Here is a 17,885-nt window from a genome sequence, read left to right as displayed (position 1 = left end):
ATGGGATGGTTGCACGAACTATAGTAAATTATCAGTCGTAACACAGGTGTTCACCATCAAGTTAGATCACGGGTTGAGTGAGGCCGGTTATGACAAAATTATCAAATGGGCGATAAGCATTTTACCTGAAGGGAACAGGCTAAAAGAGAACTTTTATGTTGTAAAGTCCATGATGAAACCCTTCGATTTAGGGTACTAGAAAATTGACATGTGCCCTAACTTCTGCATGTTATACTACCTTGAAAATGTTGAGCTGACCGAGTGCATGGCATGTGGGCATTCCCGTAACAAACCCAGAACTAGCAGAGGAAAGACTCTCGTGGCATATAAAAAAACTTAGATACTTCCCAATCACACATACACTGCAGAGGTTATTCATGTCACCAAGAACTGCTGAGCATATGACATGGCACCAATCACATGATGCGGTTAATGGAGTAATGGTACATCCTTCTGACGGCGAAGCATGGAAACACTTTAATAGTGTGCATCCTCACTTTTCAGCTGAATCAAGAAACGTGTGTCTTGGGTTGTGTACAAACGAATTCAACTCATTCGGGTCATTTGCTACTCCTTATTCTTGTTGGCCAATCATACTCACAGTTTATAACTTGCCACCGAGGATGTGTATGAGGCCGGAGTTCATGTTTTTATCTACTGTCATACCTGGTCCTAGCAGCCCGGGTCGGAATATAGATGTTTGTCTTTGACCGTTGATTGATGAGTTGACGCAGTTGTGGTTCTCTGAAGCTTTGACTTATGATATATCGAGGAAACAAAATTTTGTTATGAGGGCGACTTTGATGTGGACTATCAATGATTTTTCATCTTATGAAATGGTTTCTGGTTGGAGCACGCATGGAAAACTAGCATGTCTATACTGCATGGAAAACAACAAGGCATCCACGCTAACAAACGGAGGTAAAGCTTCTTTTTTTACTGTCACTGTCGTTTCTTACCAATGAATCACAGGTGCAGAAAGAACATAAAGGATTTCTTTGTTGCGAGAGTTAAAAAGAATGTTGCACGCCCGTGTCTTTCTAGTGAAGAATTGCATAATGTTGTATCAGAGTACGGTGACATTGTGCTTGGTCTCCAATCAGGTAAGCAGAAGTTTCCTAGTTTTGGTTCGACCCACAATTGGGTAAAGCGAAGTATCTTTGGAAGCTTCCTTATTGAAAGACCAATCTCTTACGCCATAACCTTGACGTCATGCATATAGAAAAGAACGTGTTTGAGAACATTTTCAACACCGTCATGGATGTGAAAGGGAAGACAAAGGACAACATCAAGGCTAGATTGGATATAGCTTTGTTCTGTAACCATAAAAATATAGAGTTGGTTTGTGATTGGTCACGAGTCGCAAAACCAAGAGCAAGCTTCATGTTAGAGAAAAATGCACAACTACCAGTTTATAAATAGCTTAAGAGTCTGTGTTTTCCCGATGGACATGCCTCGAACATATCAAGGTTGGTTAATATGGAGGAATGCAGATTGTATGGAATGAAGAGTTATGACTGCCACGTGTTTATGCAAACACCCATTCCATTAGCTTATCGTGATTTGTTGTCAAAAGGGATATGGGATGCACTCACAGAGATCAATAATTTCTTTAGAGATATATGCTTCAGCAAGTTAAATGTTGATCACATTGATAGGCTTAAAAAAAATATCATCGAGACATTATGTAAACTTGAGATGATATTCCCTCCATCATTTTTTGACTCAATGGAGCATCTCCCCATACATTTACCGTTCGAGGCAAAAATTAGAGGATCGGTCCAGTATAGATGGATGTATCCATTCGAACGGTTAGATATTACAGTTGCAATGTAATTTATAATTAAAAGTATTTCCTTTGTTTTTCTTAATTGAAAATATATGATTAATTCAATGCAAGTACTTGTTCAATCTCAAGAAAAAGGTTAAGAACAAAACGCATGTTGAGGCTTTGATATGTGAGGCCTATATTGTTGAAGAGATCTCAACATTTATCTCGTACTATTTCAAACCTCATTTGAGAACGAGAATCAATCGCGTTCCACGGCATGATGATGGTGGTGAAGTGCCTTCCAGTGGGAACTTATCAATATTCTCCAATCTGAATGACCCACACCTAAAAATATTGTAAGTGGAAGATATTTGTCTGAAATAGAGTTCAAACAAACACACAATTATGTTCTATTTAACTGTGATAAGCTAAAACCTTTTATTCAGTAAGTATATGTACTACTAATTTAACTTTGTTAATAATGTACTATTTATATATTGTAATATCATAAACTCATATAATTTGGAACAACCTTGCAAGCAACATCGATAATATTTACTGTCTAATAATTCACAGCTGACCGAATCTCAAATCTTTCAATTACAAGATGAACAATTTGCCACATGATTCAGAACACATGTAAGTACTATCACAAACTCATTATCTCTTGCAAAGCTACTGTATGTCATTACAAAATTCTCGTTTACTGTTCATTATTGTACATTATATACAAGGTTTATCAAATGGGAAGGAGTGTTGCTAAGTCATTGTCTTCACTAAGCCTGGACCCTGAAAGAAAAGTTAGGTGCTACAACGGGTATTTTGTCAATGAATATGTGTTCCATACTGAAGAATACAGGCATTGAAAAAGACATACAACAGTGGTGTCTGTGTTAAGGGATTGACTTGTAGTGAGTTAGAAGTTGACTACTATTGTAGAATAGAAGAGGTCATCTAACTACAATATCATAGCGAGCAAAATAAAGTGTTTTTATTCAAATGCTATTGGTATGACACCACTGACAAAGGAATCAGAGTTGATCCTCACTATGGTCTGGTCGAAATAAACTCAAAAGCGAGACTCTACAACGTAAACGATGTCTTTGTTTTCGCAAAGCAATGCCAACAAGTTTATTACACGTATATCTCTTCCTTTAAAAAGGATCGATCAAGAGTTGATTGGTTATCTGTTTTAAAAACAAAACCTAGGGGTCGTGTCGAGGTTGTTCAGGATGAGAACGATAACACAAATGTACGAGATGAAGTCTTTCGGGTTAGTGTATTAGTTGAACCATATCGAGTTGCTCCTTCGATTGACTTGGAAGAAAATTTAAATTTTCGTGTTTTCGATGATAGTCTTGGTGATGTTGACGCAAAGGAGTTGAATATTGTTTTGAGCTCTAGTAGACAAGCAAATGTCGATGAAGATGATGATGATATCCATATTGACGATTGCGATGCAGCTGATGACTATTCAATTGACTACGAAAAAGAAGAAAATTCAGACTAACTACCAGAATGCAGCAATGTGTAAAGCTATTTTTTTAATGTAATATATATTATGGATGATATTTTGTAACACAAAATATTTATTTTATAAGTGTTAATTGTTGTTATATTTTTGTGCAATGGGCTATTTGTAATTTAAGTGTTTGTAGGAAGGTAAATATGCAATACAAACATAATATTTCATGCATAGTGCAAGATCACTGACGTTTATACCAACGGATTACACATCCGTCGGCATTTTACAGAGAGTTGAAAAATATTTACTGGAAATGCCACAATCACCAACGACTTTACTGACGGATACAGTCCGTCAACATTTCACAAAGAATTGCAAAATATTTACTGGAAATGCATCACCGACATTTATACCGACGGATATAGTCCATCGGTATTTGTCGGCGATCCAAAATTACCGACAGAATCACTAACGGACAGTGTGATTTCCAAAGGGCGGGCATTAATGAATCTTTGTCCTCGTGCACTTTCCGATGGAATTACCGATGGATTGCGAAAAATATGGAAGGTAATGAAAAAATTCTGGTGCGAAATTCAAAATTTTTCGTTTTGAAACTTCATCGACGGAATAATTAAAATTAATATTATTAAAATGTCTGTTGGTAAAACTGTGCTATAAATCTTTGCAACCGCCCCTTCAGTTCAGTTTTCCTCTGCTTCATTTCACATCTCTCTTCTTCTTCTTTTTTCCTCTCATTTGCTTCAAATCTGTTGTTTTTTTTATTGTAATCTCTACTTATATCTTCAACAAATTAAAAGGTATGTATTTCCATTTAATATGCTTAATGATTTTATTTTTTTTTTATTTTCTTTGTTTTAGTTATTGTTATTTTTGTTATGTTTTTTATTTTGGTGTATTTTTATAATGTAGATAAAGTCTTGAAATAAACACATTATTAAGGTAAGCATTTTTCATTCCTAAAGTCTATAGTTTTTTTTTTTGTAATTTGTTGAATATATTTTATTGTTTGTATTGCCATAATAATTGAATACTTTGTTGAATTTTAATTGTTATTGTTGAATTTACTTTGTAATTAGTAATTGAATATATAGAAATAAATTTTAATTTTACTCTATTATTGCATGATATGTGTTTAATTATTTCCATTAATTTTAATTGTTATTTGTATAGATGTTAGGTTATATATAAGATTTTTGAATGGGGTCAATTGGTTGTGGCTATTGTCAATATTTGCAGGTTTGAAAACTTTAGGTAGTCTCCAGTATATGGGAGGTGCTGCCGAATTTTTTTTTAACAATCGAATTTAATTATATAATTATTCGTATAAAATTGTGTAGATGCATATAACGAAATCAACAGCTCGTCGTTTACATATGGTAGCAGCTAGTTCTTCTAGTAGTGAGGATGACATGTCCTTAGGTGCCGATCAAGAAAAGGCACCTACCCCGACTCGCAATGCTGCCTCTTCCAGCGCGGATTCACAGTGCAGAGAAGGTGTGCCTTCACAGTGAAATCAATTCACCCGCAAGTACGAGGCACATTGGAAGGATGACCTTTCAATGTAAGTTTGTTTCGTTTTCAGTTTTTTTTTAATTGTAACATAATTTATGAACAACTAATCAATATTTCATTAATTTAATTTATTTTTAGGTTCACAAACATTGAGGCCGCCCGAGTAATACCATCGGCGTTTAAATCGTCAATGGAGATTCCATTATTTCAATAGAGTCAGGTTTCCAGACATCCTAAATGGAGACCTTATATTGATGCATGGTTTGACAAATTTGAGGTTGGTGTTAATTTCTAATTTCAAGCTTATTTTTAACAAATTATTATTATAATTGTAAATAAATTATTATTTTTATTTTAAATAAATTTTTTATAGACAGTACAAATTCGACTAGGACAGAGCGCTTGACAATGTTGTGAGGAGGGTGTGGGAAAATCATTCGGCAACTAGGTATGACACCAAAAACAATACGATATTTTTTACAAAAAAATTATGTTTTAAAATCTAATTTGACACCATGGAAGTTGGTTGCGTGATTTTTGGTATGAAGCACAAAAAAAGGCCAAAACAACGCGAGAGATAACGGCATCCAAGGCTAGAACGACGTGGCGGTTTAGAGGGATTTCAAACCCCTATACATCTGGGGAGATATATGGCCGCAATATATTAAGCACGTGACATCTGAGCGATTCACACAACGCTCACAATCCGGTGCTGGCAACCATAACCTGCAAATTCATGGTTCGGTGACAACGAACACCGGCGGCTTCGTTTCATTTGTTGCACATGCGAAACGGATGGTAAAAATAATTTAAATGAAATATATTGTTATTTCAATTTGTTTTTACTTAATTAATTTTTTTTCTTACAAGCTACGTCTCTTGGATGTGAGCTGAGCCCAATGGAGCTGTTTATAGAGACGCACGTACGGAGTGAAAACCGCCAAAAGGGGGTGCAACAGTTCGTTAACAATCACGCTCAACACTTTGTGGTCTATTTGTTCAACTATTTTATTTCGTAAGTTATTATTTTTCTTGAATTAAATATGATGATTTCTTTTTTCATTTTCAGGAGACCTATAATAGTCGGTTGAGGGAGAGATATGGGGATGATCCTTCGACCCATTCGGATTTCGATCCGGATTTATGGATGGAGGTAGGATCGTTTGGTGGGCCCGATAAAAATCGGGTGTACAAGCTCTCCAACACTATGACCGAGAACTTATGGGCGGCCCGTAGTATCTCAATAGTTGGGAGCTCCCAATCATTATCGAGCACCCAATCTAAGGAGTTCATGGCCTGGCAACACACAGCCATGTCACAGAAAAATACGAGCAACTCTTGGCGAATTATGAACAACTTCGCCAAATGGTCATGAACATGACATCACAAAGTAGTGATACATGTGCGGCTCTTTTTTGGTCGTATGGTCCCGGGAACAACCAGCTTCTTCCTCCTCCTCCTCCTCCTCCAGCTCTGCTTTTGCTCTAATTTAATATATTTTTTTAAACACATTCAATTTGTAATAAATATTATTAAACTTTTTTTTTTTATGTTTCATAAAATTTTATTTGCATAATTGGTTTTTTTACTATTAATTTATATAATTTTATATTATTTATTCTAAATATTTTAAAAAAAATTAAAAAACCACACCGACTAATTTACAGACGGAATGTATCCGTCGGTATTTTACAGAGAGTTGAAAAATATTTACTGAAAATGCCACAATCACCGACAGATATAGTCTGTCAGTATTTTACAGAGAGTTGAAAACTATTTATTGGAAATGCCACTTTCACTGACGGAATAAATCCGTCGGTACATTTATAGCAGGAATTTTTTTGCGCGCATTTTCCTTCTGTAAAATTATCGGTATTTTTTTTTCCTGACAGACTTAGCGACGGAATGTGGTATTACCGAAAAAAGACATGCCGATGGACACTTTCCTTCAGGGATTTAGTTGGTAAAAAAATTACCGACGAAGTCTGAATCTCATACCAACTAATTGTGTCCGTCGGTAAAACTGTGAAATCTTGTAGTGTTTGAAAACAAATTGATGAAATAACATACTTTCATCTTGTTGCGCGTTTGAAGCGCTACATTTACTAAATGTCATTTTTTCTAAGCTCAATAAGATAGTTGTCGCTATTTAAAATAGTGACATTTAGTAAATGTCACGTTTCTAAAACATGACAAGGTAAAAGTATTCTATCATCTAGCTCGATAGCTTGACTGGTTCATAATGGTCAGTGAAATTGATCGATCGGTTTAAAAAATAACAAGAAAAATCTCAAAAATATCAAAACTAGGGGGCCTCGGCGAGATTTTTTATATCTAAATATTTGACGGTCCGCATAGCGAAATAGTGGCTACTATAGGAAAAAACTTCCAAAAACTCTTATAAAGTTTTAAGCATAATCAAATGATCGAATCAAAAGTAATGGTCCTTTTGCTCTGTTATTCTGGTTTAGCACAACCAAACCTTCTCTTTGGCCTAAACTTGCCCCACTGGTTCTTAAATGCCTCTACTATGCCATCCATACAATCTATTTGAGGCAGATCCTCATTTAGTTCTGGCCGATTCACACATAACTTCTCAAAATCACTCGTTATTACAAGTCTGACTATCATTGACATTGAAAAACAGAGAAAAACTATTATGTGAATATTGGCAAGCTGACTGGTTACTAAGCCGACAAATTGAGTCAAATGATTGAACTTTCATCTTGCTGCATTTCAAAAGTGTGATATTTATTAAATGTTATTATTCTAAAGCACGACAACGATCTTCTCGCATTTAAAAATAACATTTAATAAATATTATGTTTTTAAAACATGACAAGATAAAAATATATTATTTTAATAAAATTTTTTTAAAAAAAAGTTATTTTTGTCAGTTTTTTACTTTTATTAAGCTAATTTGAAAAGAAAAAAGAGAGAGAAAGATGAGAAGTACACACGATAGTCCATGTAATGATTGAATATATTATTGGCTCTACAGTGAAATAACCATTATGGTTGGATCAGAAGGAATAATCATGCCTGTAGATGCTGAGGTTCATTTATTAACTCCCTTGCTTCAGAGCATGATCCTATTTTGTCGTGGCTATATGGTCGCATTGAGAGCAGGTGCGGCGCTTTCTCCTTTAACCATCTCGATCTCATGGATTCAAATGGTGGTCTGAGATTTGTCACATTTCAGGAAGGCTTCTCGACGTTTCTTGGTGGGGTCCATTTCTAGAGTGTTAGGCTCTTGAGGGTGGGCTACTCTGGCTATTGGGCTTTTGTGATGAAAACATAGTCATCCTGATTGAATTTAACTTTACTTGTCTGCATCTGGAGCTTAGCCCAATGCTTCTCTCTGGTTCATATTTTTCAATGAAACTATTTGTTCTGGCCTCGAAAAGAACATACAAGTTACAACTACTCCGTTGCTATTTCAAAGCTGCGTCTGTTTTTTTTAGTTTGTTTCTGGGCTAGATCTACTAGAAGATGCTCATGCTTGATGGTGGATTCATATTTCTGGTGATGGCCTGTTAGGTTAATATACGTAGAGAAGGAGCTGTTGTTGTGATCTTAATATAAGAAGAGTAAGGAACATAGAGGAAGAATGTCTCCATATCATTTTTTATTTCTTATGGTACAATTTTAGGATAGGAAAACTGAATATTCAGCGACAAACGTTGCCAGCAATTTTCCCATCTAAGACATTAAACATGTATCCAATAAAATTTGTAACAAAATGAATTACCTATATAAAAAATCTTTCGCATCGACAAGTTTCGCACAAACACTAAGCATCTCCTCCTCCACCACCGCCATCCCTGCAAACTGGATCGACCACTGCCGATGCTTTGACTAGCGATTGGTTTGACATTCCTGAGAAAGTATGTGCGTGTCTTGTGCCAATGATTGCACCGTGAAATCACATGTAACTACAATTTCTGCACGCCCAGTTTTGAAACCACTTGTTTTCATTTTCACTGGGACATTCATTTTTAGAGAGAACGAATCAGGTACTTTTGATTTTCTATTTCTCAGGCTATTTTGTACATCCTTAGGTAACCCAACACCAGTCCCCTTAAGGACTATTCCAATATCTGTTGAATTTTTGTGACCTTGGTGGAAAGTTGGAAACTTTCCGGTTGCAACATTTTGTTGCCTAAATGAAAGTGAAACAGCACCACCTTGCTGATACAAAATGCTTGATCTCCGATTTGAGTTATGAACATTCAGCCTGATGTCATAGTTTGTATATGAGTATTTATGCTTGGAAACTTGTGGGTTTTTTACGACAAAGCGTTGAACTTGAAATTCGGGATCCTTAGGCTTGAGTAAAATAAAAGAGAGTCCTACAATGGTAACAGCAACTGCAATACCACTGGCAATGGCAATAAAACAACACCAGAAGCAAGAGCAACCACAACATGACTTGTGCTTCTTTTGATGGGGATTTCTTTGGCGTTGAGCGACCGAGGCGTTTCCAGGTGGTGGAACACGATAAATTTGATCTCTAGGAATTTGGATCACGTATGTGCCAGGCTCAAAAAAGGGTTGGTTCGAGGTGGCAACGGGGTCATGAATTTTAGGGATTGCATCAGAATGTGGGACTGTTGGGACCTGCTCCGTCATTGGAAAAGGGGGAGCAGCAGTGTTGAGGAGGCCGAGGGTGGTGCATGTGGATTGGAGAATTGAAGTTATCCATGGGAAAGGGTTTGTGTGGCAAGTGTCTAAGGGAGGCTAGGAGATAGGGAGGATCACTTATTTTGACTATTGAGATTATTTTTAGTTGGGATGACACTGGACCATGATTAGACACCGTTTACTGGGTCAATTCTATTCTAGGCAACAGTTTGTGGAGAATGATTTGAGACGTCAAATCAATGAAAGGCAATAAATTTTGAAAAGATCAAGAAGATTTATTTTTTATTTGATTGACATTAAAAAAATTATTATTATTTTTTAAATATACCAATCTAATGTGGAAAAGAATTTATCATTGAATAAAAAAACAAATACTAAAAAGAGCAATTTATGCCTTCTAAGAAAAAAAATACTCATGTCATTGTATATAAAAATACTGCTATGATAATATTATTTTAAATAATCATAATCTCTTGTTATTTCCATCATAATATTACCAATAATCTTTTATAATGGTGAATGAAAAATTATGTCCGTTAAAAATCTATTTAAAATAAAATTGTGTTTTTTTTAATTTTCTCTTAAATAAAAATAGTTTGTTTTTAAATAAATAAATATTAGAATTAATTATTAGAATTGTTTATATAAAAAGAGCTTTCCAAATAAATTTTAAAAATATTCATAGTAACTCTTGTCTAAAACTCTTCTCTTTTACTTTTTTTTCTTCTATCAAATGTTTTGTGTTCCTTCTTATAGAGATAAACATTTATAAAATTAGTTTGTAGTAATATTACAATTACATTACAAATATCAAAGGACATGAAATAAATTATTTTAAGACATGAGAATTAATCTTTATCTCAATCTAAATTTTGAAGTTGGTAATTTGTCAATAAACTCATAAGTTGATTTTCTTTTATATGTTGATTTATATGTCTTTTTATGTTTTATGTTTTGTATAAACAGATCATTATAAAAGAACAACAATATTAAAATAATTTAATCATTTTTTTTTTGTGCATGAGTATTATATATTTGAATTTACAATTCCCTAAATAATATTGAAACCAAGGTTTACAAGCCAAACTTATTTTGTGCTTTTGATTTCAATTTGTATGCATATATGCATATATTTTGTGCTTTTGGATATAAATAAATAAGTGATTGTGCAGTTTCTGAGAATCAAACTTAGATGGGTCATAATTAGAAGATTTTTACTATTGCACCACAACTGCTGCTCTTGATACCTTATGTTTAATACATACATATATGTATGTATATATTTCTCCTTAATTAAAGTGCTTGGTTACAATCTCAGTGAAAGCAATCTATTTTTTCCAAATTTAATAGTGTATGTACCAATATTATTAAACCCAGCCCGACAGGTCGACCCGGGACCCGGCCGACCCGGTGGCTGGACCGATCCGGGTTTACTAAAAGACCGGTTGGGGCAATAGCCCGGTCAAACCCGGGCGACCCGGCGGGTCGACCCATGACCTGGGCGACCCGGCGGGTCGACCCTATTTGTTTTTTTTCAAATGTGGGATTTGAAACCCATTAGTGTATAACTATATATACTCTATGTTTCCAATAAAAAAATTATATTTTTTCAATGTGGGATAAAAAAACCTTTTGATTTAAATACTTTAACTTAAAAGGATAACATAGTATCTTTTCAATGTGGAATTTGAAGCCCTTTAGTATGTTTCCATGAAAAAAATTATGTTTTTTCAATGTAGGATTTGAAACCCATTAGCATATATACTCTATGTTCCCTTGAAAAAAATCATGTTTTTTCAATGTGGGATAAAAAAAACCTTTTGGTTTAAATAGTCAACTTAAAAGGATAACAAGTATCTTTTCAATGTGGGATTTGAAGCCCTTTCGTATATATACTCTATGTTCCTATGAAAAAAATTATGTTTTTTCAATGTGGGATTTGAAACCCATTAGTATATATACTCTATGTTCCCAAGAAAAAAATCATGTTTTTTCAATGTGGAATAAAAAACCTTTTGGTTTAAATACTTCAACTTAAAAGGATAACATAGTATTTTCTCAATGTGGGATTTGAAACCCTTTCGTATATATACTCTATGTTCCCATGAAAGAAGTTATGTTGTTTCAATGTGGGATTTGAAACCTATTAGTATATATACTCTATGTTTCCAAGAAAGAAGTTATGTTTTTCGATGTGGGATAAAAAAACTTTTTTTGTTTAAATACTTCAACTTAAAAGCTTAACATAATATCTTTTTAATATGGGATAAAAAAAATTAATATTCTTTTAAACTTTATTGTTTATAATATGTATAACCTATATTTACATGGATTTTTTCATATGAAATATTAAAACTTTAATTTTTTTAAAATTTTTCCAGGTTGATCCGGGTTGACTCATGAAACCTGAGACCCGGCCCCTTGGCCGGGTCAACCCCCAAGCCAGGTTTAATAACTATGGTATGTACTTATATATAAAAATGTGTGTGTGATTTGTTTTGATTATTTAATTTTATTAGTGTACCTTTAGTTTGTGTGTGTGTGTGTGTGTGTAAAGTTTATTATGTTATTGTGATAACATATGACTGAAACTAGTGTTAATAATACTAATGCACTAGTTACCCTACTAGCCCTCATTGTCCTAGTTTCCCTGTTGGCTAACCTAATTCTTTCACATGCTTTGTATAGGAAAAATCTTAAAAATTTAAGTGGTGTAGACTTTAAAAGATAGTAGCAAAAGATTTTATTTTACTTGATCACTTTGAACCTTGTATAGTTTCTATAGGAGAAAAGGCAAATGTTTTTTTTATAAAGGAGAATGAGATTTGACCACTATTGTTATGGTAGAAGCATGAATGAAAGCATTCAAACTTTATATTTAATAAATATATTCTTAATGGGTTTACAATACTTTGTATAAGATGTATAATCCAATCAAGAGTGCTAAAGTATTGTGGAAATCCTTGGATAAGAAGTATAAGATTGAGGATGTTGATATAAAGAAATTTATGGTTCACAAGTTTCTAGACTTCAAAATGATGGTCTCTAAGTTTATAATTAGTTAGGTCTAAAATCTCTATTTAAGCTTTCATGAGATTCAAGCAAAAAATAATAATAATAATGTTGAGTGAGTGCTTCCTAGTGATAACAATGATTAAGAAGCTATCACTTTTATGTAAAGACTTCAAGAATTATTTCAAACACAAGCGTAAGGAATATAGTTCAAATCTCCTTCTTGTTAAACACAATCATGATAGTGAATTTCATCATATAAGTGCATATAAGTGCGTGAATTTCATCATATAATTGCATATAAGTGCGTGAATTTCATCATACCATGCTGATATTATTTTAGTTATCATTCTAACACTAACAACTTCTTTATCAACTACTTCACTATTGTTCCTTCTAGAAAGAGAGTTTGCAACTATATTTTCTTTTCTTTTCCTATATAAAATATGATATCTTAATCCCAACAACTTAGTTAATCATTTCTTTTAGATTGGTGTATGAATTTTCTAATCCAAAAGATGTTTAAAACTTTTATGATCATTTTGAATAATTAACAGCTTCTATTTCAAGTAATGACTCCTTTTTTCTATTGCCATCAAAATTTCCAAATACTCCTTCTCATAAATAGATAGTTTTGTATGCCTAAGACTCAATGTCTCGCTAAAAAAAGATAAAGGCTTCCCTTTCTGACTCGGTATTGCCTTTAATTTAGTATTACATGTATTTGTCTCCAATACGAATGTCTTATTAAATTCGGACAATGCTAAACCCAGAGCTTCATAAAGTGCACTTTTAAATTTATCAAAAGCTTCTTGAGTCTTTCCATTCCAAACAAAGCTATTCTTTTCTATTAAATCTATTGATGGTTTGCTAATGGTACCAAATCCTTTGATAAAATTCCTATAGTAACCTACAAGTTTAAGGAACCCTCCAATCTTCTTCAATGATTGTGGTTCTCGCTAATTTCTTACTAGTTGTATCATCTTTTGGATTTGTACCTATTGTTCACGAAATATACACTTGCACTTATTTGTATACAATTGGTTAGCATTTAAAGTTTTCAATTAACATATAATTCAGTAAACTGTAGATTGATATAAATCATCAAAAAATATCAAAATAAACTTCCTCAAAAATAGCTCTAAATTGTTGTTCATTAATGCTTGAAAGGTAGCAGGTCCATTAGTCAAACCAAATGGCATTACATTGAACTTGTAATGCTCTTAATGAGATCTAAATGAAGTTTTTTTCACATTCTTTTCACTAATGATAACCAAACCTTAAGTCTAACTTGGAAAAGAACATAAAACCATGCAACTCATCTAAGAGATCATCAATCAAAGGAATTAAGAACTTATTCTTATGGTTAATATATTAAGCTACTTATAATCCATATAGAATCTCCAAAAATTGTTCTTTTTCTTTACTAGTAGTATAAGTGTTATAAAAGGACTACAAATATACTAAATTCTATCATTCATAAGCATCTTCTTAACCATCTTCTCAATCTCTCCCTTTTGTACAAAACAGCTTTTATGAAGCCTGATATTCACAGGCTATGCTTTAAGTTTCAAAGGTATTTTATGATCAAATCTTCTAACTGGTGAAAGATTTTTTGGTTTTTCAAAAATTAATGCAAATTCTTCCAAAAATGCTTTAACTTGTGTAGCTTCCACTTTTTTTTTTTTTTTTGGTTTTTTTGTCAATTCTAAATAGAAACATTATCCCACAAATCCAAACACAACTTTCTTTAGACTCTTCTGTACGTTCCCCATTATCATCATCTACAATCATGCTTCATTTACAATGCCTTTCAACTCTATCATCCTTTTTTTTTTCTAAAAGATAATTTTATCTCAATGAAATTACAAATATATATATTCTCAACCATTCTACTTTCAAAACTTCATCACAAATGCCTCATTTGAGCATTTTTATATCATTCTTAAACCCATAAGCTTTCATAAATTAAGTAAATCTAGGATTTTAAGCATCACATAACATGACATTGCAATTTACTACTATAACTGCTAATATAGTAATTTTATCAATAAATACTTTGACTTCTTTAATAACATACTCATCATTGAAACTATGAGTACTATCATTGTCAATTCGAATAATAAGATCTTTCCCTTGACAACTTCCTCTAATTATAATTGTAATATACTATCAACTAAGGAATTTAGTGATAAACTGTACGCTTTAATTTTTCCATTCACCTTAGTTTCATCATTTTCAATTCCCTTTTTCACCTACATAAATTCCTTCTTTTCATTATATATTCCTTCTATCATATGTAATGCTTTAGCATTACATTAATGTCCAGACATATATTTATCACCATATTTAAAACAATGCCCTAGTTTTTTTCCTTGTACATACAAGGTATCTAAATGATATTTTGATGCTTCATTCTTTGAATGATTGAAGGACTTGATTGGAAAATTACATGTTAGCTTTCAAGTATTAGAAGGAGGATTGATTCCTTGCACAATGTTGTTCTTTCTTGCCATGGCATTATTAGACTCTTCCTACCACATTGTTTGTTCAAAGACTAGCATCAAAGACATTGGTTTGAGAATATTTAACATTGGTTTGTTATTCTCCTTCAATCCATTAATAAAAGTGGAAACATAATAAGACTCGAGTAATGAAAGGTCAATACATTCATTAAAGATTTTAATTCTTCAAACTTCTTCATATAATCCTCCACACTTCTTTCTCGCACCATCTTACTGAATTCTTTAACTATATCATCTCCACTACTAAATATTTTGTAAATAGCCTTAGAAAATTCCTTATAGTTAACTAATAACTCACTTCAACACATATACCTCTCATACAAAATTAATATTTTTCCATCAAGATACAATGAAGTCAATTCCACCTATTATTGTATAGGAATAAAGTCTCATTTGAAAAACTTCTTACACTTCCTTATCCAACCTCTGGAATTATCTCAGAAAAAAATTTTTGGTAAATCAACTCTTAGTAGTGTTAGGTTATATCCAATCTTCAGGTGATTCTGACCTGCCATATTATCTACATGTTTCTCTTGCTTTGCTCTAACCAACGTTCCTTACTTTGTACCATGGATTCTTGCCTCTTTTATTAATGATTAGTTATGGATTCCTAGAGTGTCTAATAAATATTTTGCATTTGTTCATCTAGTTTCCTACAATGCTTTTCCATAGCCTTTAATTTATTGTTCTCCATCATTATTCTAAGTTTTGAACAAAATTTAGTTGATTGATGAGCTTGGATTTACTTTAATACTAATTGCTAAACATCTCCCTTACCAAGATGAAAAGAAGAAAGATTTTGAGAGAAAAAAAATAAAGAATAGAGAAGAAAAGAGAAAGAGTAAAACTTCTCTTATTTCATTACTTGAATAATACGCACTGTATAATCTATTATTTATATACAAGTAGTCTTCCTTCCTACCAACTAGCAGCTTCAACTAACTCTTCTAACTATCTTAATTGTTTTTAATAGACTTCATCATGTGCTATAATAGAATTGATCAAGTGTTAAACAAATTATTCAACTACAACTAACATCAACAACAATAATTACTTCTTTCAGTATTAACCTTTTTATTCTGCATTAACCTTCTTCGTTGAATTGTAATAATAAATCGAGTTTCAATCTTGATTGTTGAAAATTAGGAATTGATTGGCTAAGAATCAATTAGGGATTAATTGCTAGATTTCTTAGATTAAATGTCTATAATCTTGGGATTGAATTGGCTGAGTTTTTTAGATGATAATTAGGGGTTGACTATCTATGATTTTAGCTAGGAAGATGAACAATGTAGGATAAAAATTTAATTGGACCATTTAATACTTCTACATTTTCATTACAAACCCTGGCTCTTTTTTTATATTTCATTCAATTGGAGTTTTTATTTTTTTATTTTTTAATCCAATCCCTAAATGAGTTACTTAAATCCCTAAATTTGTCCTCTTTTCCAATTTAGTACTTGATTTAAAACATTATTTAATGTTGACCAATTTTGCCTCAACCTCACTTTTTCTCTTCAATTTAATTCCTTATTGAATTAAACCTTCAATTTGGCTTTCTTCTGAAATTTAGTCCTTAGTTCTTCATTTTTTTTTAGTTAAAGCCAATTTAATTTTCTCTTCAATTTCATATCTTAGAATTAAACCTCCAATTTGGCTTTCTTCTTAAATTTAGTCATTGGTTCTTCATTTCTTTTAGTTAAAGCCAATTTAATCCTTTTTTTTCCATAAGTATTTTTCAATTGAGCCTCCAATTACACCCAAAGTTATTTATATATTCTTTTCTTCTTGCACTTACTCCTAGGCTTGTTAAATTCAATTATTTGTCTAATTTTATCATCAAATTTATTTTTTTTCTTCTATTTTTAATCTATATATCATTTTCATTTTCATTTATTTTATTATTATTTATTATTTATAGCTTAATTTTACACTTAAAATTAAATAAATAAAACAAAAATAATAATTAAATGATTTAAATTGACTGATATTGAAAATAAATATTTTTTAGAATTCTCTTTTTTAAAAAAAAATAGGGGTAAAAAGTTGGATTATGACACTTGTCGACCTAGCCATTAAAACCAAGTTTAACCAAAACATTCTTGATTTGAGAAAAACTTGATGAAAACTTGTTGATGCATTTTTTAACTCATTTTAAGGTAAAAAAACATTGTGTTAGGTCCATGTTAGTCCATAAAACTAGGAGACGTATATGATAACTTGACAAAAATTCATCAAACACTCGTTGCCCTAACCATTGAAAACAAATTTAATTAAAACATCACCAACTTTATTAAAACTTATCTATGCATTTTTAAACTTATTTTAGAAATAAAAATCATGTGTTAGGTCTACGTCAGTCTTTAGAACAAGAAGACTTGTTGACCTATCCACTAAAAAAGGCTTAAACAAAAAATATTAAAGGGGAAACCAAAAACACAAACCATAAAGGCAAAACAAATAAACATTAGGTCTTACCAAGACTCATATTATAACATCCTTAAATTTTTAAAATACAAATTCTATGATTTCCTTCATAATATATATATATATATATGTGTGTGTGTGTGTGTGTAAATACATACACCTATATATATTTACTAACCCATTCATTTCATGTGTCATGTGAATTCATTATTAATGAATCTACTAAAATTTCAATTGAGTTTTCTCTATAATTAGATCGTACCACGTTATCAATAATGTCATAACACGTAACAATTTAACATCACAATCATGTTCAACTATCTTGGACCATTATCAAAATGTTCCACACAAGATTAATTAACATCCATTCTCTGGTAACAAAATCAATTCTCCAAATCCATTTCTTACAATACTTTACATAAAAATTGTAAAAGTATTTGGTGCTTAAAAATTATAAACTGAAAACAATTATAGAAATAATAAAAATACATTCTGACTTAAATAATAG

General features: G+C 32.1%; 1 protein-coding gene across 1 annotated transcript; it reads right to left on the bottom strand.

Annotated features, from left to right (window-relative positions):
• Nucleotides 1-8,364: 8,364 nt before the first annotated feature.
• On the bottom strand, nt 8,365-9,512 carry LOC7486607 (NDR1/HIN1-like protein 13). Its single transcript, XM_002306545.4, has one exon. It carries the CDS (start codon nt 9,399-9,401, stop codon nt 8,628-8,630), a length of 774 nt encoding a protein of 257 aa, XP_002306581.1. The 5' UTR covers nt 9,402-9,512; the 3' UTR covers nt 8,365-8,627.
• Nucleotides 9,513-17,885: the final 8,373 nt, after the last annotated feature.

This window comes from Populus trichocarpa, chromosome 5, assembly GCF_000002775.5.
Source record: "Populus trichocarpa isolate Nisqually-1 chromosome 5, P.trichocarpa_v4.1, whole genome shotgun sequence".
Lineage (NCBI taxonomy): Eukaryota > Viridiplantae > Streptophyta > Magnoliopsida > Malpighiales > Salicaceae > Populus > Populus trichocarpa.
Note: the sequence above shows the minus strand (reverse complement) of the source record. Positions and strands in the feature narration are given on the sequence as shown.

Excerpts from the sequence above, each read along its gene's own strand:
- LOC7486607 (XM_002306545.4), bottom strand. The coding sequence starts at position 9,401 with ATGACGGAGCAGGTCCCAACAGTCCCACATTCTGATGCAATCCCTAAA.